At 35.7% G+C, this 23,169-nt stretch overlaps 1 protein-coding gene across 1 annotated transcript in view; it reads right to left on the minus strand.

Moving 5' to 3' along the window:
* Window positions 1–23,169, minus strand: part of KCNH8 (potassium voltage-gated channel subfamily H member 8) — a 312,183-nt gene that overhangs the window by 76,795 nt on the left and 212,219 nt on the right. Inside the window, exon 8 of the mRNA XM_033131443.1 lies at window positions 1,321–1,518. Within this exon, the coding sequence (XP_032987334.1) occupies window positions 1,321–1,518 (198 nt within the window). The remainder of the gene's footprint in view (window positions 1–1,320; window positions 1,519–23,169) is intronic.

Genomic DNA, 23,169 nt, shown 5'->3' on the forward strand with positions numbered 1-23,169 from the left:
CATATGTCAGTAAGTTTCCATTTATGTATTTAAAGATAGAAGTAAATATTTATACAGGCAAGGTTCATACCTTGCGTCTTTTACTTACAGGGTATAAAGCGTTGGGAAAGTTACTTTATTTCTCCAAGCTTTAGATGTCATCTAAAAAGTGTGGATAATAGTATTATAGTATCAATCCTGTGTCAGTTAGGGGTTTCAGAAAAGAGAATTACACTAAATATTTCAACAGGTGGTATTGACTATAGAGAGTTGGTTTCCCTGGTGTTAGAGGGCTGAATGAGCAAAAAGAGAGTATAGAGGTAACAGGGCTATAATAAATGCAGAAAGGAGCTTCCAACCTTGGAGGTGGATAAACAAAGGGAAGAGGTGGGGTTATCAGAAGGCAGAAGCCCAGAGAAAAAGCTGAGAGGAGCCACTGGGGGCCAGGGTTCGGACCTTGGATGTGGGGCTTGCGGGGATGTCTGAGAAGGCCCAGGGACCCCAGGAGTGCCTGAAGAGGTTGAAGGCTGCAACCATTTCCTGCTGTTTGAGGTGTCCTGCCACTGAAGATACATGACGCATCAAAATCAGGCAGTTCCTTCTCCCTTCCTCTTGCTTTTCAGTCTCCCTCTGGAACCCCATTGGCAGAAGTAACCGAAGCCAGGGGCAAAGAAGAATGTTTGCAGAGTCCAAACCCCAGCATACAAAGCAGAATACAGAAGGTACTTTTGGAGCTCAGAGGCAATGGTATAATAACTTGTCCATTTGATAAATGGCATAATAATAGTGCTGAACCCTTAGATTTGCCCTAAGAATTACTTAGAGTATTGTTATTGAAGCATTTAGCACAATGGAGCATAAAAACATTTCATAAACGTTAACTGTTTATTCATATTGTATTGGCGCTTTTCATTTTCGTTTTTATTTTTAACTAAGTGATCGATCAAATATCCTTAACTTACTATATTATTATTGATAAAATTTGACAAGACTGACCTGTTTGGTACTAGAAAATGTAGTTTCAAACATATACCCACAATTCAGACTCCTGTAATTCACTAACATTAGGGGCAGACAGCCTGTTGAGAAAACAAAGTGCCTGCCCTTTCACAATCAACCGTCAGGTTACTTGTTCACCTGTCCTGAAAATGGAATCCTTTGACCTCACAAACAGGCATTGCTAATCTACATGTACTTTACAGTGTTTGTCACCGAGCTCCTAAATAGTGCTTTTCGACTCCTCCAGTGGAAACCACTATATCTCTATTGTGCTTTAGGACAGAGCAACAGTTTGGCAGACACTTGTTCCTTCTGTTGGTGTAAAAGGAGAATTTCCCTTACCACCAATCAGCATGGTGCAGATGGAGAAGATCTTTTCTGCGTCTGTGTTAGCAGAGACATTCCCAAACCCAACGCTGGTGAGGCTGCTGAGGGTGAAGTACAGCGCTGCAATATAGGCACTTCGGATGGACGGGCCCCCCAAGGTATTGTTGCCATAGTATGGAGACTCCAGTCTTTTTCCCAGCTCATGGAGCCAACCTGCCGTGGAAGAAAGAAGGAGAATTTAAGCCCCAAAAGTAAACTCCCAGTATTAGCACATGGGGGTAATGATAAATGAACATTTAAGGGATGTACATATTTGCTCAGAAGAAAGAAGGAAGTTAAAGGCAAGGACTGAGTCCCCAAATGTCACTTTTATACAACTATTATATATAATATACACAGCTGAGAAATCCGCATTCAAGAGTGAATCAGTGGGCAAAGCTAAACAAACAGGTGACTTTCATGCAAGAAAGTACCTGTGGAGACTGAAATTAGCATTGCTACTCTTAGGAACTGTGTTGTATATTTCACTAGTGGTAAAGCTCATTTCTTAATTGGAATTTTAGGAAACAAAAGGGATCAAGTACATATTTTTAAACCCTACATAATGATAAATAGCAACAACCATAAGAACCTAGGCTTCAGACAGGTGAGGCGGGCTTTATTTCTATCCCGTGCAACCTTTCCTCATTCTGTTCACTTGGGCTGATTTCTGGTTGTCTTACAAGTCTTAGTTCATGTTACCTCCCAAAGGAAGACTTCTCTGCAACCTCATTCTGACATTTGGGGGTGGAGAGGGAAAATTGCACATCTAAGAGGTACCTGTAATGGAAATGGATGCCCTCCCCTTACAACAATTTTATGACACTGATGTATATACTATGTGTCAAAACTTGTCATATTAAATGATTTAAATGTGTGCAGTTTATCGCACATCAATTATATTGTCATAAATCTATAAAACAGTTATATTAATAAAGATGGAAAATAGTAAGTATAATAATAATAATAATAGAATGGAAACATAACACAAATACCACTTTAAAATCCTTTATTGGATTTTAAGATTTTAAGATCACCTTTTAAGATTTTATATTTCAAAGTACTCTCACCCTTCCTCTCTCTCTCTATGTGGGTGTGTTACAAAACACTGACAGTTCAGCTCAACCTATCGGGTTCATAAGACTCGTTCAGACGTGTTATTCACTGACCACTAATTTCTTATAAAAACTTCGTTTAATAGCTGCCCAAGAAGAGATGAAAAGTCATTACACTTTTTAAGTAGTAATAATGCTGTCATTACTAACTGAAGTTATAGATTATAGAACTGTGCTAGGTAATTAAAATGCAAATTTGGAACCAGTAGGACTTCCTGGAGACCAAGGAGAAATGCTTAGTGGCAAGTACTGTGCCTTACTCTTCCTGTGTCCCTAGAGAAGTGTTTCTCAACCTTTAGTTTAGCTTGCCTCTGAGATGTCTAGAGGGCTTGTTAAACAGAGCAGGCAAGGTCCTATCCCTGGAATTCCTGGTCCAGTGCACAGGGAGGCGGGAAGAGGGGCTGAGAATGTGCCTTTGGAATTGTTTCCCACGTCTAGGAGACCACATGTGGAAAAGCCACGGCTCTAGAACAATGGTTTTCAATGCTGGTTGCAGCTAGAAAAGCTTTTTAAAAATTCACTGCTCAAGTGCCACCTCCATGAACGGAATCAAAATTTCTGGTGCCAAGCCCAGCGATGTGTATTTTTTTAAAGTTTCCCATAAGAATCTAACATGAAGATAGACTTTAGAACCACTGTTCCGGAACTTAGCAAAGCACCTGACAATAGCAGTGTTTAGTAAATGTTATTTTAAAAGGTGAATGAATTAATGAATGTATAAATGGTTGCTGCCCTCCAGGATAGTATGAGATAATAGGAGAACATTGATGCCATATAGCAACACATGTGCATTTGTAAGTTTCTACTAGATTCATGTACGAAGTAGAATGACTAGTTTTGGATAATAGAGAATAATTATAAAGCGTAAGTTACATGTTAGGAAAGATGCTGCTATGATGCTAGCTATGGCCATTTATGCTGCCTGTAAATGTTTCGGGAAGGAATAAGCGCTCTATTCTCGCACAGACTTAAATCTGGGCTCTGCCATTTATAGGCTGTAGGGACGTCTAACTTCTTTTGGCTTCATTTGTCTCATTTGTAGAAACAGGGTAACTGTTTCATTTGTAAGGTTGTGGTGGGATTAAATGAGATGCCACATGAAGAAAATGCCAACCACTGTTACTGAGGTTCAGTGCATAATCTCTCTTTTCGCTCTCTTTCTTCTGTTACTTAAATTGGAATAGAGAAAGCACAAAATTCAGAAAGGTAAGAGAAAATATAAGACCAGCAGTGAATTATAATGGAAAAAAGAGATAGTGATTAAATATATTTGGTGGTATCTATGGGTGGCATGTGATACAATTTAGCATTTCCTAAGTAACAGAAACGAGAGGGAGAAAATCCAAGTGACAGTAGTTCTTAAAATTTGGGGAGTTATACATCCATTTGTGAATCTGAAGAAAAAAACATACTTTTCTCAGAACAAAGTACATGTGGAAACACAGGCATGATTCTGTATATATTTTCAGGTGGTTCATGGTCTCCTGCAGCCCTTTCCATGAATGCCTGGTCCAAAGACCCAGAGTAGGAAGCTCTGCCCCCAGAAATTTAAGTGAGGGGATGGAGGAAGTGATTAAAGCATGATCTGGTAACTTAGTTTAATCCTGTATGGAAAAAGATTTAGAAATAAATACAACTTATCCAAGATTAAAGAGATATCACAAAAGCAAATCAAAGGTGCATGTTAAAAATGTAACTGGTGTAATTATACGCACTGTAGGAAAAGAGTCAAGACAGGTAAAATCAAGAAGCAGAGATAACTAAACATATTGTTATGCTCAGGATGGAGATTTCTGCAGACCAGCACTCTGACAGGCATTTGACCTAAGCATTGTCAAGTATGAACAACCATGGGATTCCTAACAGCTGGCCGGCTGTTTCTCATGTGTCTTGTAAGTTGTGCTTTGAAAGGGATGTCTCATGTCAGCTCAACAAAGAAGTGATTAAGGGGCCTTGGTCCTTTGTTCCACATTGGTCACTTCTGCTAATTATTGGGAAGTGTGAGCAGCTGACAAGTGTCATTTTGCCCAGAGAGTAAATATTGCACGACCTACTTTTGTTTTAGTTGATGCATAGAGGGAAAAGAAAAACATGATGAAGCCACAGCATCCTCTTACCTGAATTGGCTATACAATTAGACCACGAATTAACAACTGGACCTATCTATTGATCTTGAATTTGAAGCATTCTTACTTATGGAACCCAAAGTTTTGTCATTAAAAAAAAAAAAGAAGAAGAAAGGAAAAGAAAAGAAACCAAACCAGTACATTTGGTTAAACTCAACTGGAACAAAAGTGGAACATTTAAGAATTTTCTGAACCACATAAGTTTTCATATAACCTGATTTCCTTAATAACATAGGATAAAAGTATGTGTTAGGACATACAGATGAGACAGTATTCGATTATATCCTCACTCAAAGCCTGTTCATTTCCATTTTGTGTGAAACTGTCTCAGAAGTGATTCAGGGAGCAAACACAGACAAACAGCATCCCACTTTTGTTATCTCTTTTCTGTCTAGCCAACTGTTCTATTTTTAGAAACATCTAGTTTTTAAGAACGGTTGCTACTAAACTCTGTTAAAGCTGATGGAACAGAAGCAATAATGATGATGGAAAACCTGGTTATGTGGAAAGGAGGTAACACCCACAAATCTGGGGATTGACTTGTGGACTAAATAAAACTTTTTCACTGAACAGCTCGTCCAAAATGAAAGCACATGCTCCACTATAACAAGACAACATGTCACTGTGCTGTACAAAAGAAGCAATTTAACCAATTTGGAAGCCAGTCTTTTTCATGCCGGAGGAACTCATCTCTAAGGGAAGGGATGTCGTAGAACAGTCTGTCTGCATCTGCTCAATTTTTTTCTAAAGAACATTATGAAGAAGAAAGCATACACAACATAAAGTAGAATCTAAATATACTGAATATACTGCCATCTGATAAAAACAAGATGTAAAATAATCCTGTCATTACTAAAATAGATTAGATGAATAAAATAGAGTATATTTGTGAAATAAATGTCAATTTCAAAGATAGAATGACTCTAAATGATCAGGCCTAGAAGAGCCTATAATTTAGCATGATAATTCAATCCATTGCACACTTATCTTGGGCTCAGTATTTTGCTTAATTACATAGTTTGAACAGGAGCTTCTTCTTATTTTACTCGTTAGATTTCCTATAATAAAATATTTTCTTTTACTGTGCATATGTGTGTATGCACAGTTTCTACAGATGCGACCTGCTTTATACAACAGATACATTTGTTTTTATTAGCATTTGGTGGATTAACGGATATTTTAGGTTTAATGAGAGGAATAGAAACAGGTTATTTAAGCAAAGTCCATGGTGAATCTCTTTGATTGTATAACATACTTCAGTAGTATGAAAAATCATACAGTAAAATGTAAGCTTATTAAATCAGATTTATATGTGTATGTAAAGCTGTGGTGGTATGAATAGAAAAAAGAGGGAGGATTAGCACATGCATAATCACACCTCTAATTCAAAATGGTGTTTAATTCGGTATGAATGAACCATGTTGTAATAGGGTCTTGCTAGAAGCAAGAATGGAGCCTACGTTACGCTTCTCTTGTGATTGGGTTGCACACAGCTTAACATTTTACTGCATGCTTCCTGTGTTCCTGACATTCTGCTAGGGCGGCACACCTTCCATCTCATTTACCTGCACTAACTCTACGGAACAGCTACAATTATCACCCATATTTTAATTCACTATTTCATTGATCATTACAACAATTTAGACATTATTATCTGCATTTTAAAGATGAGAAAACTAAGGCTCAGAGAGATTAAATAACTTGTTCAAAATGAAAGTGTCAGGATTTTAACCTAGAACTGTGTGCTGTTAGAGCCCAAGTTCTTGACCACTATACCATAATACTTCACATGCTAGATTTATAGACCCAGGAGGACGGGTGTTGCAGTATATCTGCACGCCTATATAAGCGAGGTGCCATCTTTTTATTACGGTATACCCACATAGTGGAGAAAGAAGCAGTCTTAGTTAAGGCTCCCCAGAAACAGACCCTGAGACAAGGCTTTCAGTGTATGTAATTTATTTAAGTATTGGTTCTAGTAAATATCTTTAGGAGACAGTGGAGACAGGGACACAGGGAAGAGGAAGGAACCAATGAAATATGCCTAATCCAGCAAGTTACCACTATAGCAATTTGAGTTTACTACCATTGGGGACCTCTGGAACCAGTGGAGAACACACACCCGTGTTAGAGCAGGGGAATACATGCAACAACTCTCTGTCATCAATGATTGACTACCGCTCCTAGGGAGCATTAATTTCCCACCAGTGCCATTCCTGCCAGCAGAGGAGCCTGCCACAGTTTGGGACAATCCCTCAGTCATAAATGCACATCTTAAGGATGGGAATCACACAGATTGTGGGAACATGGTAGAGCACCAATAACATTTGCAATAGCAGCCCAAACTTAGGAAACACCAAGTATTTTGCTAGGCTTTCATATAACATTATTTTCATGCAATTCTCACAATAACTCTGTTTTTTTTTTTTTTTTTTTTTTTTTTTTTAAGTGATGGAGTCCCAACAGAGAAGTTGAGTGACTTTCTCACTTCTATTAGTCTATTAGGAAGTATTAGAACTGAGAGGTAGATCCATAACTTTCTAAATTAAACATCCATAATCTTCTATTGCACTGCTTACAAAGAGGAAATCTTTTAAAATTACCATTGTAATTGTGCTTGTTGAAACCATTATTCAATAAGTTTGCTTTTCCAGTGCCCACTTTTGCTTAGAGTGGGGGAATCACAAATCATATCGGAGAAAATAGAAGAATTATCCAAACATAATCCACATAGACATGGGAAAACGTGGTATTTAGAATGTGAATATTACTTCAACAGTGATTAAGAGGTTTCTAATGTAAATGCCAAGCATAGGAAATACTACAATTAACATTTGTTTCCTCTCCTTCCATAATTCTGAAGGCCTACTTAATCCTCTTGGACTTCATTAGGGTGAGATATGGAAAAGCTCTGTGATTCTTGTGAGTCACAAGGCAGGAGGTGGCTGGCTGGAAGAGGCCCAGCAGTGGGAGATAAAGATTGCTGTGGGCACAATGTCAGAAATTCTCTGGTACCCTCAGCCTTTGTAGCAAGGAGCTGAAGCATGAACTGCTCAGTGGCAGAACTGATTGAGAGATATCAGATAAGTGTCAGAAGTCTGAGTGTGTTCATGTGTTTAAGTGTATGACAGCGGGTGGGGATGGTGAGGCAATTAAGACCGAAAGCATGTGTGAGATATTGTAGTTACTGTTACCCTCAAAAAGAGTTGTTAACCCTGAACACAATATCAAAGAAAAGCTTGAGATTTCATTTCCATTGTCTTAAAATATTTAAACTCCACAGCATTGATAAGAAACATACTTATCTCCGTTCCTTAAGGTTCACCTAGTGCCTGCCACTATAATTTTTTGTTTTGTATTGATTTTGGTTTAAAAAAACACTTTATTTTGGGATAATTTTAGATTAATACAGAAGTTGCAAAGAGTGCAAAGAATCCCTGTATATTCTTCAACCAGCTACCTCCTAATTTTAATATCTTAATATCTTTGTTGACACTGAAATTAACATTGAAACACGAGTAACTAAACAATGGACTTTCTATATTTTAATCTATGAAATAGAGTTAAGGAGAAGTTCAGAGACTTCGATTCCAAAACTTGCTCTCAATCTTCCACCTCATCCCCCTTTTTACAGGATGTGACCAAGGATAAGACCAGAAGAGCACAAGGCGATAGTAGTATTTGATACTGATTTATTGATCCTACTAAGGAAAAGGCATTACCGTGTTTTCCTGAAAATAAGACTTAGCTGGACCATCAGCTCTAATGCGTCTTTTGGAGCAAAAATTAATATAAGATCTGGTCTCATATTATATAAGACCCAGTATTATATTACATTATGTTATGTTATATTATATTATATTATGAAGATCCGGCCTTATATTATAGTAAAATAAGACTGGATGTTATATTAATTTTTGCTCTAAAAGACGCATTAGAGCTGATTATCCAGCTAGGTCTTATTTTCGGGGAAACACGGTAGTAAATTTGAGGTCCCAATCTGAACAGGAACTTCATTACTTATAGTCTCCACTAATCTCATACTTTGATTGTGATAAACTAAGAGGTTTCTTACACTTCTGAAATGCTATAACCTAGAGTCATAACTTTCACTTTTGAGGTAAAAGTCTGAAGCAAAAAGAATTAATCATAAAATAGTAGAAACTGGACTTTGAATCAGGAAATGGGAGTTCTAATCTTGGTCTTGCCACTAATTAAGTAGATACATGATCCTTTATACACCAATTAGTCTTTCTGATCTTACATTTTTCACAATTGAAAATGAAATGATTGGACTGAGTAATCTCTAGCTTCTCAAATCTTAGATTTTTATGAAATAAGATTCTATAATGTTCAGAAATGGTTGGCTTTTTGAAAGCAAAAAGCATGGCTTATTCACAAAATAACCCATGATTTTGTGAATTTATCTTTTACTTGTTTTTAATTATTTGAGTGATGATCCATCAGCAAATATTGATGGGATAAGGAAGAAAGGTTTTCACATTTGGATGTATGTATCACTTCTGCTCTTTTTCCACTGCTGAAGAATTTTTCAAAACAAGAAATATTATATGCTATTAGTACTGTAAAAAAAAAAAAATGTACCATTTGTGCTAAAACCAGTCCAAAGTTTGGCAGTTCTCTAAACTCTATTTAATTTTCAAGTTTGTATAATAGAAACTTCCTGAATATTGATTACAAAGGTATAGCACTTTACTTAAGCAATGATTAATCGAAAGATTATACACTATTATAAACTGTCCAAATAGGTCATCGTCACGTGCACCAAAAAAAACAAAAATCAAAACAAAAATACACTAGAAAGGGTAAGAAATGTGAAACAATCCAAACCCACAGTTGAGCAGCTACTGTAGAATGTTCTGATTGATCCTAAGAAAAGGCAGAACAGGCCATCTGTTTCCAGCCAACTAGGGGATTTCCAAATACCTCTCAAATCTTAGCTAAAAATAGAGGAAATTCTAACAAAGATTAGTCGTGGCTAAGTTGTCAAAACATAAACTATGAACTATGTATTTGCATTGAACCTTCATATAGTTCACAGCGTTTTCAGATCTGTGCCTCAACATAGCCTTTTTTTTCCTGAGTTATTGCTCTGGTGTTTCTCATGGCTTAGTGAGTTTGTGGGATACACATTCATGCATGAGCTCAGAGTATCGTTTACAAAGACAACTTGTCACTGAGGAAGAAATTTCTAATCCAAAGCACTCATTGCTTGGATCTACAGTAGGGCAAAAATGTGTTTCTGAAAGATAACTTGGGATAAAAATTATTGGTTCCAGTCAAATAATTTTATTTTATTGGTATGCTACAGTTTATTTTCATTATCTACTCCTGATTTCCTTCTTGTTCCCTTTTGTTCTCAAAAAGGTTGGAGGGTGGTACAAACCTAGGCAAGAAAAATGAATTGACATGTCCCAGGTTTGGAAACCACGTCTCAGCTGTTTTTAGTACTTGCCTGGCAGTCATTTAAGTGAAAAAGATAGGGCTGTGACAACCATAAAAAGGAATCTCAAGTTTCTCTTGTTTTCAGCACTTCAAAATAAAATTCTAATTACATTTCTTCCAAATACGTTAAAGGGGATACATTTTCTAACATCTCAGTTATAAAAGTAACTCTAAAATAAATTAGCCCTCATAATATGCTGGAATGTTGTATTCAAATACTCCATTAAAGAGTCCTCTGGAATTTATTTACCTTTACTTGGTATTGAAACTACTGTAAAGGCTTTTTCTTCAAGTTTCTCGGAAATGACCAAGTCTCAAACTGAAACACCAGCTTTGAAGTGTAAGCCTTTGCTCTCCTTTAGAAGAGCTGATTCTGACTCATATGTCTACAAATGCATTTAAAAACATATAACTAACTTTGTTTGATGGCTTGATAGGGCGTGAAATACAGTAAGTAGTGGAAGTTTGCATGAACATTCCAAAATATGTTTTTAGCCAGTGGCTGGCTGAGTGATTGGACTTAAAAGTAAACAAAGGGCAGTGGTGTTGTGACATTGAACCCCACTAAAGAGTGGCATGGAGATTTTTTGAAATGAGAAGTAGATAGAGTTTAGAGAGACAACAAATAGAAGAACAAGAAACAAAGGAAGAATGCACAAGAGAAACAGGATCGCAGAGAGAAGTGTGTCAGCCCAGGTAGTGTAGTAAACCTTGATAACCCAGAAGGCAAGCCATAGAACATACGGAAGCGCTACTTTATAGTGTAATGTTAGTTAAGTTACTTATCCTCTTTGTGCCATAGTCTCTTCCTTTCTAAAGTGGAGAATATTACAGTAACTCACCTCATGGGTTGTTGTGAGGTTAAGTGACACAATTCACATAAAGTGCTTTAGCAGAATGCAGTATTAAATATAGCAAATACTAGATTAAAAATCTATTATTATTATTGTTGCTGCTGTTGTTTGAAAGGAATGAAGGCTTTTTGTTTTACTGGAAATAATTGTGTATTTTTAAAATCCTTCATTCCTGAAAATCTGTATAAAATGTTAACCCAAATCTCATTTCCATCAATAGAATAATGAACACAGTAGAAATAATACACAATCGCATCATTTTTGGAAATCCAAGATCTTGCATCATTCCTACTTACAAATGCCACTTTCCATTATGAGGTATTAAAGACATGAAATGGGTAGGATATAAGCTCAGAATATTTTCTGTCATCAGTTTGCTTTGCCATTAGTTGACTCTATGGTAAGAATGTGTGTTGTAATATTCTCGTTTGTGCATTTGTGGTTAGACCCCATAAACTGATCACCCAATGTGCTGAATACTTTATGTATTATTTAATTTAATCCTATATGTATTGTGTATCTTAATTTCTTATAACTCTAAGAGCTAAGTATTATCATCTAAAGTGTTGATATTAAAATATTAATATTTAGAAAGGTTAAAGCAAAACATGACCAAGAGTAGACACCTGTTAAGGACCAGCTTTTGAATCTGAGTTTGTCTGAGTTGAAAGTCTACACTGTTTAATATGCTGTGCTGCCCTCTCAGCCTTCTTGTCAGTCAGTGTTTTGATGTTAAGTCACTCCTGATTGACTTCATTTCTTTCACAGAAATGGCTGCCCCATGGATTTGTCTCTGTAATTACTCTTCCCTTCCACCTGCAAATAGAAATTTCTCATATTGTCTTTGCTTATAGTCCCCATCATCTAGGGCATATGGTCTGGTGACCTGGCGTTATTTTTATTTTGAGCATGGAAACTTTTGTGATGTTCTTCACCACCACGTCACCACTCCCACCTGAAGCCCTAGCTATTATCCTAATGGTATTTGTGGGAATCGATGTGTTAATGGTCTGTGTGTGCAAAGATTAGGGTAACATAAGAGCTTTTTGGAACCACAGACTAAACTCTCAGAAACTTCCCAACACTTCACTTTCCAAAAATAGCATTCTTTGGTTACCATCTTGTGGACTTTACAAGAGATTTTATATAGGTCAGGCCTACGCTGTGGAGAAATTAAAGACCACACACTTTTGTTTTTCTTACAAGAACCCACTTTTCCATGTAATTTCTTGGACCTTATTAAAAATATTGATAAACTAAGCACTTTGAATCATGCTTTAACCATTCCATTTATTGACATTTGACTTTTAATTTCACCTACAGACACCAACTCCCTGCTCACAAATCCATTATTAGACAACCATAATGCCCTTTTAATGGGTTTGAAACAATGGAAAGGGCAAAAATGGTTTAGTCTCCAGCCCGGCACACAAAAGCTGGTTTAACTCACTTTGCAATCAATGTATATAGTTTATTTACGCATTTGCCTAACTCTTGCCCCAACAGTTGGGAAAAAGATTCTGTTTATGCTTTTATCAGATGGCATCCTCTGAAAACCCTTCAGTCCAGATTCTGGGAAATATGTTTCAAATTTCATGGGGGCAATTTTGATAGTTGTCATTCAGGGAGAAAGCTGTCCAATGGTGGGCACCTAGAGGGGTCAAGAGGCACCAATAATGGGAACAGGGAAGTCCAAGAACACTAGAGCATCTTGGGAATAAATGGCTGAAAACAGCAGTAGCATGATCAGGCAGGGTGGAGGGGGTAGTGGCAGAGTCTCTCAGGAAGCACCTAAGCCCCCAGGACCCTGGTGAGCCCTGACCTTGGTGGAGGGCAGGGTTTGGTTCCCAGTTCCAACTGCTGAGGGTTCAGGAACACATGATTTGCCTCTTGTGACAGCCCTGGCTCTCTCTCTAAGTCTGGTGTTGAGCCCAGTCTGCCTTTCCTGGATCTCTACCCTTTTGCCCTATTTCTACTCTCTTCTTCCATGATATGACAGCATTTCCAATGTTTATGAATACAGTCGTTAATGCCTCAGCTCCAACTCCATGCATTCTTTGAGATTATCGTTTTCAAGGTCATATGATACCACTTCCTATGCCTGATTTCCCCTTTCTGAACATCCTTGGCAAAGTCTATCTTTGATGTTCTGACTCAGAATTGAACAGTCATTTTTTTTTTTTTTGTCAGCAATTGCTCCTTAATGACAAGACTTGTTTCCTGAATGCTCTATTCTCATATCCAGTTTCCAGTCAAGTGTACAATCAGATCAGTTCCCTTTGCTTTACTTTCTACCACCCCTGAAGAAAAGATTTCTTGAGCTAAGAAATCTTGAGCTATTATCTTCATTACTTCCACCTGTCCAATAGTGTAACCATGCATAATGTTTGAGATGCTGTGTGGTATATAAAGATAAGGGAGATTGGGCTTCATTACCTTGAAGTCTATTGGGGAAACTTGAATACAGTACAAGGTTGACCAAACTAAGTGTTCCTTTCTGGAGCAATCAGAAAGCATTGAAAGGAGGAAAGGAGTATTCAAATTGCACTGTGCAGAGTGAGCAGGATTTGAAATAGCAGAGATGGCAGAAAAATACATTTTAGGAAGCTGAACGCAGAGGAATAAAAGCACTAGGCCAGGAACATATAACGCATGTATCGAGGAAAGGACTTCATGAAATTCAGCTGAAGTGAAGGGCATAGGACAGGAAGTCATGTGTAAAGTATCTTTAACCTACAAGTTTTCAAACTTAAAAATATTTTCCTTTTCTTCCAAGGATTTAAAAATCAACAACCATAAGTTGGGTGTAAAATGCTACATCAAGGACTGATGTTTAATACAATGACTAACTTCTGGCAAGAACTTTAGAATAAATTAACAAGAAAAATTGTCAAACTGTTCTCTTCCTGTGTGTGTGTGTGTGTGTGTGTTTGTGTGTGTAACAAAAAAAGCACAAATAAAATGGCGGTGGATTTAGTATAATTCTTCCTAGAGTCAGGGGATTTCCTTCAACCTCATTTTGAAAATAATCATAATGCAAAAAGTGATGGGCATTTTAAAATTCTAGAAGTAATTTTTAAATAAACAATAAGCCAACAGGTACTGAGGCTTGAGAAACTCCTGGGATTCCTCTTAGGGTCATTCAGTCAGACTACAAAGCCTGCCTAATTAATGGAGAAGCATGAGAGACACTTTGAGTCTTCAGAGAGGTTCAGACTGAAGATTTCAGGTTGCTGGCATTCAACTCTTGTGCTGGTGTTTAGATAATCATTTGTAATCTTTATGAATGATTATCACTATGATGCAACACTTATGAATATTTTTAAGAATCTTTGGATTCTTGCAAAGTTCTCTCACTTGCAGCAATTTCATTTAGAGGGTATTTTTATCCCCTCTCACTTTTCAGTAATCTATGTATTCAATTTTTCATTTCCATTGCTTAAACTGATCAATCCCTTAGCACTCTATTCTTTTATCCCCCCACTGGAGGTCTTACCATCCTTTAATCTCATCTAATTATCTGCCTGTAGCTCCCAGTAGGCTGGAGCCTTCATGAGAGTAGAGATTATGGTCTCTCTTATACACTTGATTCCCAAGCCTAGCTCAGGGTGGCTCTGCATACACATTCAGTACGTATTTGTTAAGTAGTAAAGCATATCTTTCTAAATCAAAAAGACCATGGTTCAGATACCCTTGCCAAGTATGTAAAACAGGCTTTGAGTTTGCAGAATGTCTGGGACTGCAATCCCATCACTACTTAACAATTTGACTGCAGGTAAGCTAGCCCTCTAAGTTCCAATTTCTTCAACTAAAAAATGGAACAACAAATTCCTCTTTATGGTGTCTAGGGTAGGATTACTGCTTAAAATGTTGGTTCTTTTTCACCTTTTCTGTAATCTTTTATCACTTTTCCACTAATAACTATGTTATTCAAAAATAAATTAGCTTTCTAAATTAGAAGATGAGTTGACAATTAGTCTTCCTCATATATCAGGTGTATAACTAAAAATGGACATATATCAGTGGGGAAATTTGGGTTTCAGAATAAAGTGATCCATTGATGTAGACAGAGTATGAAATATATCGTATACCTCAAAACTATCGCTATGACAGCAAAATCCTATAAATTTTACAGCACTGAGGTATCTAAAAATTTGAAGGAGGACATTTTGACCCACTGTTTTGATTGCAATGCCATTTGACCCCTATCTCTATCTAGATGCCATCATTTGTTTTATCTAATGTTCTTTGCTCTTTGTTCAAAGAAATGTATTTTAATTATTTTGTCCAATCAATAAACATGATTAGTAGAAATGAGACAAATACTGTTGATAATGTTTAAAACAGAGCATGTTAAAATTATTTAGTTTTCAAAATAAAACAACCTAATTGAAAATAAACATTCTTTAGGAACAATGAAAACAGAAAACGTTGATTGGGGGGAAATTAGACACAAAAATAATCAATAAAAAGTAAAACTCACAATATCTCAAATTGCACAAAGTAAAATTTGTTACTGGCTAAAAGTGATGGAAGAATAAAATCTTTAAAAAATTAATTCTCTAAATCTTTAACTGAGAAAATTGAACTTGGTAGAAATGTCACAAAAGAAAGCTCATCCTATCTGATGTGGGATTTTTAAAAAAGTGTTTGATGAATTACATCTTTGGTGCAACAGTTATGTAGAAAAGAACTTGTCTTGATAAAAATAATTCCAATAAAAATTTAAAAAGGAAATGGAAAAGAATTGTTTAACCCTACTACATAGGTATTTGTTCTAAAAATTAAATTAGTATAATGAAGTTCGAGCAAGCACTCTCTAGACGAGAACTTAGGAATTTTGCTATCATTCTCAGGAAGATGTCTGCATAACTAAACATACAATGAAAATGTCCTTAGGGGTCACGATAGTGAGGACTCCATGTATCCAGGGTTAATTAAAATGTGAGGTTCAAAATGGTAGGATCAAAACATGTACTCATCAAAACAAATTCAGTATATGGTCAAATAAAGATTTTTAAAAGTAGATTGATAACGCTGAATGTAATTATTGACTCACAAAATAGAAAATTTTACTAAAATAATCCATTAAGCTTACTACTCAAAGATAGAATCTTTCTCTTCTAAAGAATAAAAAGTGTTTGATTCACTAGTTTAAAAGATGCCAAATTCTGTAACTTGGCAGGGGCAATGAATGGCTGCTTCTCTCTCCTCTCCCCTACCCACACTCAACATGGCCTTGGCATTTGTAAGCAATGATTACCACACCATGACTTACTTACACCATGACTTACTTACACCATGACTTACGACCACCAAGCATGTGGTCGACAGAGAAATCACCGACTTACATGTGCTCAGTTGTCAACAAAATAATTCAGGATTATTCATTTAAAAAACCCAACTCTTCAGAATCCTATTACACCACGGTATTATTTTTTTGGATTATGGAAAACATATTTACATTGCTCTGAACAAACATTTTGTTTTATATGTATGAAACATATAAAGCGCTGTTATGAAGACTAGAATCATATACCCTCATTTGTGACATGCTCATAATATAAATCATGTGCTAATCCACTCTCTCTAAAATCATTTCATAGGTTATTCCTGAGTGGGTCAGTCAGAGTCACAGCATATTCCAAAATATATGGAATATATAAATATAAATGGAATATATTCTATTTCAGCCACGGAAACGCTTTGCAACCTATAAACTTAAGCCAGTGTATTTTAAAAATTAATGGAATTAGCTAGCACTAAAACATGATTTTATGAGATGATAAAATTAGAAACACTGCCTTCCTTCTGAGCGTCACAGTCAAAAAAGCCAACCTTGATAGAATTCCATTTCAGCCCAGAAAGATTGCTAAAAATAAGCCTGTAATCCCTGACCATCAGCCCCAGGTTTTCAGTAAAGACTGTAGACAGTTTGGGCATTGGCGTCAATACTGTCAATAAAGTACATACAGACTCTTGGGAACAAAATCCCTTGCTATAATAATGATTTTAATAGAATACTGCATGTTGGCAATAACTGTAATGATAGCTGAAACAGTAGCAGTGGCAGCAGTAGCAGTTGACATGTACTGAGCATTTATATCATTTAATTCTCAGAATTACCTGATGAAATAGCTAATCCTCTCTCTATTTTGCAGATGAGGAGAGAGTGGCTTAGCCAGGTAAGTAACACACTTAAACTGATACGGGTAGGAAACAGAGGAGCCAGACTTTGAAGTCTGAACCTAGAACTCACGTTTTTGAAAATTGTCCTATAGCATCTTATCCTATGAGACCAAATATATTAATACATTCACAGGAAGCTGTCAAGCCCAAGGTTAATTTTCAGTATCTTCATAAGAGAAAATGGATATAGATTTCAAAAGCTACATAATGATAGAGGTACATTAACTTTTATTTGTCTTTGAGATTCCAATAGAATGAATTGTCTGGTATCCAATTTCTGCCAGTCTATTTAATTTTCATGTAGAGGACAGGGGCACAGAAAAATCTGCTAGGATACAGATCCACCGGTTTTAAAAAGAGGGCCTTCATAAATCATCTTTATCTTGAATGGGGTTCTGGGCTCTGAGGAATTAACTGGGTTTTGTCTTTGTCTTTGCTGACTAATCTCAATGAAAAGAAAACAAAAACCAAAAGACTCTTACATCCAAGTAAAGGACATGCCAGCAAGGAGATTTTGGCAGTAGCCTCCACTAAGTCTTAGACTATGAAACCCATTTTAATTACTTTTTCTGTTTGTAGCTAGTTGGAGAAACCCTAAATATAAAACAAACACCCACACATCCACACATGACAAAAAAGGAGTGAAGAAGTATTGAAATTTTTAAACCAGATGTCTAATTAGTTTAGATAAAATGTTTAATTATCTTGTATTTCCTATTATAATCTATGAATTCGTTCATGCTTGTTAAAAGTCTCAAATGGGGAAAGTATTCTAGTGGAAATTCTTTATAAATTCAGTACTCCGTTATGAAAATATTCACACAATCGGGATAATAAACAGAGGGAAACTTTTCATTAGTGCAAATCTACAGAGTATGAGACCAATTTCCTACAAACAGCATGGATATACCTTTTCATGAGAATGCACAGCTGGACTAAATAGTGTGGTGAATATCACTAAGAGAAGTGTTTTCTGTATTTCTCCTTTTTGAGTTTATAATAAAATTACTATAATATTATAATATAATACTATATTAATCAGGTCACATCTTCTCTGGTTGTCTTGGGGATTATGTCTGCACATCTCAGCCATGACTCCAGCCAATTATTTTGGTTTTATCCTCCTTTTTATCACTCTGTGTCTGGGATGGTAAATCGGTGACTTGTGGGCTTTATGAGACCCACAGATACTTTGTTTGGTTTTTACACTATGCTTTTCAAGTTCTGAATTATTTGCCAATCTTGAAATATCAGAATATTTCCCAAAGAAATCTTGATTTACCAAAAAATCCTGATTCCCAAGTTCTATAGAAAAATCAGATGTGTTCTCATTTCATCTATATTGGTGACAGAGTTTGGTCGGGGTTGATTTCCTGATGTGAATTGCATTCTCCACTTTTTTCAGAACTTACTTTCATTAACCTTTACTTTAATAGTTGGCCTGCTTCACACGTTTTCTTGGCCCCTTTCTCCTCTGGGCTTTTTATTTTGTGACTCCAGCTGTTCAAGAATTTTCTACTCTAAACAAATTCTTCTCATCCACTCACTCAAGTACATTGTGAGATTTCCTACTTCATGCATTTATTCACACTGTGCTTCTCACCTAAATGTTCTCTCATGAATCCTCCTCCGAAATAGTTCTCATTTTTTGAAGCCCAGTTCAAATGCCATCTTCACAGAGATTTGGTGGGAATCACTTCTACTTCTTTCTAAACTATTAAGGAAGTTTGTGCCTGTACAAACTAATACCAAACGAATATTTAGAAAAAATAATTGCGTATTTTTGTGTCCACGTCTTGACTTTCTAACAACAGAGTATACTTCTAGAAGGAAGGCTCTAATTTATAATTCTTTGTATTACTCTCAGCTCATACCATTGCCCTTCTTAGGATCTCAATAAATATATATTTTATAGTGAATACTGGAAACCTAGTAGGGTTTAAATGCAACAATCTCAAAGGCTCAGCTCTTTTTCTGTTCTATTTTTTCTGTATCTATAGTCTCTTAGGAAAATAATCTGCAGTTCATTAAACTGTCACCTATTTTAAAAGTATTACTGTGATTAATATAGTAACTAGAAAGAATAATTGTATATTAAGCACATTTGATGATGTCGTCTTAAGACAGCAGCATAACTTATTTTCCTGGTAACAGAACAATTCTGTTTGAGAATTGATGATTTAAAGTCTTAAGTTTAAATGATTTCCCCCCAAAAAGGCATTCCAAGAGCAAATAAGGTCTTAAATAATTAACCCTTTTTCAACTGTTTTTTTGAGTTAAATTACAGCCACTCTTATATTTTAAAACACAACATACAACAAAATCACTCTGGAATTTAGGTTACATTATTTTGGGCAGAAATTAATAGTGTGATTCTGGCAAAATTATGAACTTGGCTAATATGCAAGCCTTTCTGATATAAACACCTGGAAATATATATATATATATATTCTTCGAAAAGACAAGTGAAGTCTCCATATGTAAAAATGAGGAGTAACAAGTTTGTTAGCTGACACTGTGGTGGTGCTGGTGCTGACAGGGAGACAGGGATGGGCTTCTAGTCAGAGTAATGTCTGTGGCTTGGGTTTCATGCCCATACCATGTTTCCCCGAAAATAAGACCTTCCCGGACCATCAGCTCTAAATCGTCTTTTGGAGCAAAAATTATATAAGATGCAGTCTTATGTAATATAATATAAGACCGGGTCTTATATTAAACTAAAATAAGACCCGGTCTTATATTAATTTTTGCTCCAAAAGACGCATTAGAGCTGATGGTCCGGCTAGGTCTTATTTTCAGGGAAACAGGGTACATGCACAGGAGAGGACACTTAAATCCTACAAACACTGGAAATGAAACCCTGCATCCAACTGGGATACTCAAAGTGTGACACATGTAGGGAGAAGGGCAGAAATAATTTACCACAAAGCTTAAGGGATGACAAGGAAACTTGAGTTTGAATAAAGTAGTCTCTTGAGAGAAGTTTCTGAAATTCAAGCTCTGCCTTGCATACATTGGTGTCTGAATGTACTCTATCCACGAGTCATAGGAACCTGGACACTAAGAACTTTTTACAAATTTGACCTCAGGCAAGGGATAATCCTACTGTCCTTGGCAACAGGCAAAAAACAAAACAAAAACAACAAAAAAAAACCCCTCAAAATTCTGGACAGTCACATCAGTCTGCACAGGATTTCTACAGGAAGAAGCCCTATTGAAGATAAGCTCACAATAAAAATTTAAAAAAATTACAAAATACATGAGAAAATGGCTTACCTTTCGCAAGAATTAGAGGAACAAAAAATTACCACATGATGAACTTGAATTAATAAAATAAAAATGGGGACATACAATGAGATAGTATATTTGAATATTTAAATTCAATTTAGAAGCTTGATCTAATGGACAAAAAAATAAGGAACTGGAACTATTAAAAAAACCCTCAAAGACTATGGGAAATGAGCAGAGATCTGAAAAAGCATAAAATAAATTTTTATGTATATTTGATAAAAAATAGTTAATAAGGATCTATAATATGTGTATAATTAATTCAGAAGTTTGATTTAACGGACATATGTAAAACCTGGAACTAAAAATTTTATGCAAAAAATTATATGCACATTCTATTCAAACACACAAAGAATGTATTCAAATTGAGCCTCAACCAACACTGAAAAATCAGTAATATAATTTTATAGAACTAAATTCTGAGACAACCCATGAACATAATTAGAAATCAATAACAAAGAGTTAACTTTAAAAGTCCCATAATCTGAATAACAATTTTTCAAGATTTCAACACTTAAAAAATATATATATATACATGTATATATATATATTATTTAGCAAAGAAGAGAAGTTGCAAATTAATGAGCTAAGTGTCTAACTCATCAAAGAGGAAACTAGAGTAGCCTCCTTCAAATATGAAAGTATGTTCTACTTTACTCAAGGAAATAGAAATTAAAAAAAAAAATTAGACAGTATTTCATACTCGCCAATAACCCCCCTCCCACTCAATTTTCACACGTTTAGAAACATGGGTGAGAATTGTTGGTGAAGACCTGGGGAAAGAACACAGAACACTGCCAAATAATAAATTGATATAACTGCTTTAGAGAAGAATTTGGCAATATATATTAACTTTGCAGGTGCAGAAGACCTTTGAGCAAGTACAGTTCTATGTATCTTACCCAGAGAAATTCTTGCGCATGTTCACAACAAAGCTTGGATTTGATTTCTCATTACTCACTAACTGTAGTAATGAGAGATGCAAAGCAACCAAGTAGGGAAATGGATAAATCAACCCAAAGGATGACAAACTGACTTATAATACAATAGAATTTTATTAAACAGTTTAAAATAAATATATAGGATTTACATCTATTATCGTCGATAAATGTTGAAAAGAAAAACTCAGTGAGAATGTAGAAAGCTACAAAGGAAGAATGAAATCTTAGCTTCAGTATGTACGATCTGTGTGACCTAAGACAAGTTATTTATGTGCCTCAGTTTTCTCATCGTAGAGATGATAATAGTATTGGGCTCATAGAATTATGGCAGGATTAAATGAACTAATCCATGTAATGTGCCTAGAACAGTGCCTGGCACTGAGAAAGCCTTGTGTAGGTCTGTTATTATTATTACAAAAAATAGCATCTAACAAAAATCTTATGCACCAACTTTAGAAAAGTAAGGAGGAAACGGGGAGGGAGCAAGTGGGAATTAAATTGTAGTAGGGCTTTGGCTTTCTCTGTAATAGTGTATTGATTTGAAACATAGAAATTAAGCAAATATGGCAAAATGCTACAAAAGGTACAGTTTCCAGGAGGTATCAGTTATATTCATTCTAAACATTTTTATATATAAAAAATGTCCTAATTTAAAAAGAAGTCTGCAGGAAATAAACTATTCAAGTTTTACTTTCCTTTTTGTAAAATGGGATTGAATGTATCTGCTTCATGAGATTGCAATAAAGATCAGAGATAAGGCACACAAATATATTAAGCACTGCCTCACACATGTAGTTTGTGCTTAACAAATGTAAGCTAAATATTAATTTGATATAAATCAGTTATTTAAAAAATGTAAAGCAGAAAATAAATTTACAAGTAATTCCACTACTCATTGAATTTATTTCCAGTCCTCTGTGTGTGTGTGTGTGTGTGTGTTTCCCTTTTTGTCCTAAATAAGAATCATATAATATATAGCATTCTGTTATCCTGAGTTCTTCATTTGAAATAACCTGAACTTTTCCCATGTCATTAAATATTCTTTAAAATAATGATGCTTAATGACCTATTACTTCTTACATTTCTGTTTTCTTGAGATTCTTTTTTCCTGTCCTTTTCTCTATGTTCCATGGTTTGGGTGATTTATAAGGTATATGTACTATTTTCAATTCTATTTGAAAATGTAAAATTTCAAACGCCCATTTAATCTAGTTTTCTGCTTATTTGTCAATATTGACAGTTTCCTCTAACATTTTAGTATCTTCTTTCCCTACCTGCATCTTTACGGTGGAAAATTTTGTATACTTCAAAGGTTCTGATATTTTTGGATGTGATAAAAAAGCTACTAGGCATAGTGGAGCTATTATTCTGCTTTAAAGCAATGCCTATGCAGTAGAGGGAAAATTGTTCCATTTTCTTAGGTACCTTCCCACTCAGAATCAGAGAGCATACTGTGAGTTTGGGATAAGGGGCTTCCATCAGTATGGGTCTCTCAAAACACTCAAGTTGTCTGTTGATTATATTTGAAAATCCAATCCCATTTACTTGTGTTTTAGTGGAAAATCCTTTCTTGTAATAATAGGTCAGTGATTGATCCTAATTTTCAGTGATGGTTAAGATGTCACATTATGTCTTTATCTTGGCCTTCATATAAACATCAGTGAAGGGAATGGGAGAGGCTGCATCAAGCATTGCTATTCTGAAGAACTCTTATATTGTTCCAGTATTCTTAAATTTAGTGAGGGAGGGGAATAAGTAAAAAAATGTAGCTGAAGAAAAATACTGACGTCCTGATTCTTTTCCATTGAACTCATACTTGATTTTCTATTACTTCTTTAAATATTAT

This window comes from Rhinolophus ferrumequinum, chromosome 17, assembly GCF_004115265.2.
Source record: "Rhinolophus ferrumequinum isolate MPI-CBG mRhiFer1 chromosome 17, mRhiFer1_v1.p, whole genome shotgun sequence".
NCBI classification, from domain to species: Eukaryota; Metazoa; Chordata; class Mammalia; order Chiroptera; family Rhinolophidae; genus Rhinolophus; species Rhinolophus ferrumequinum.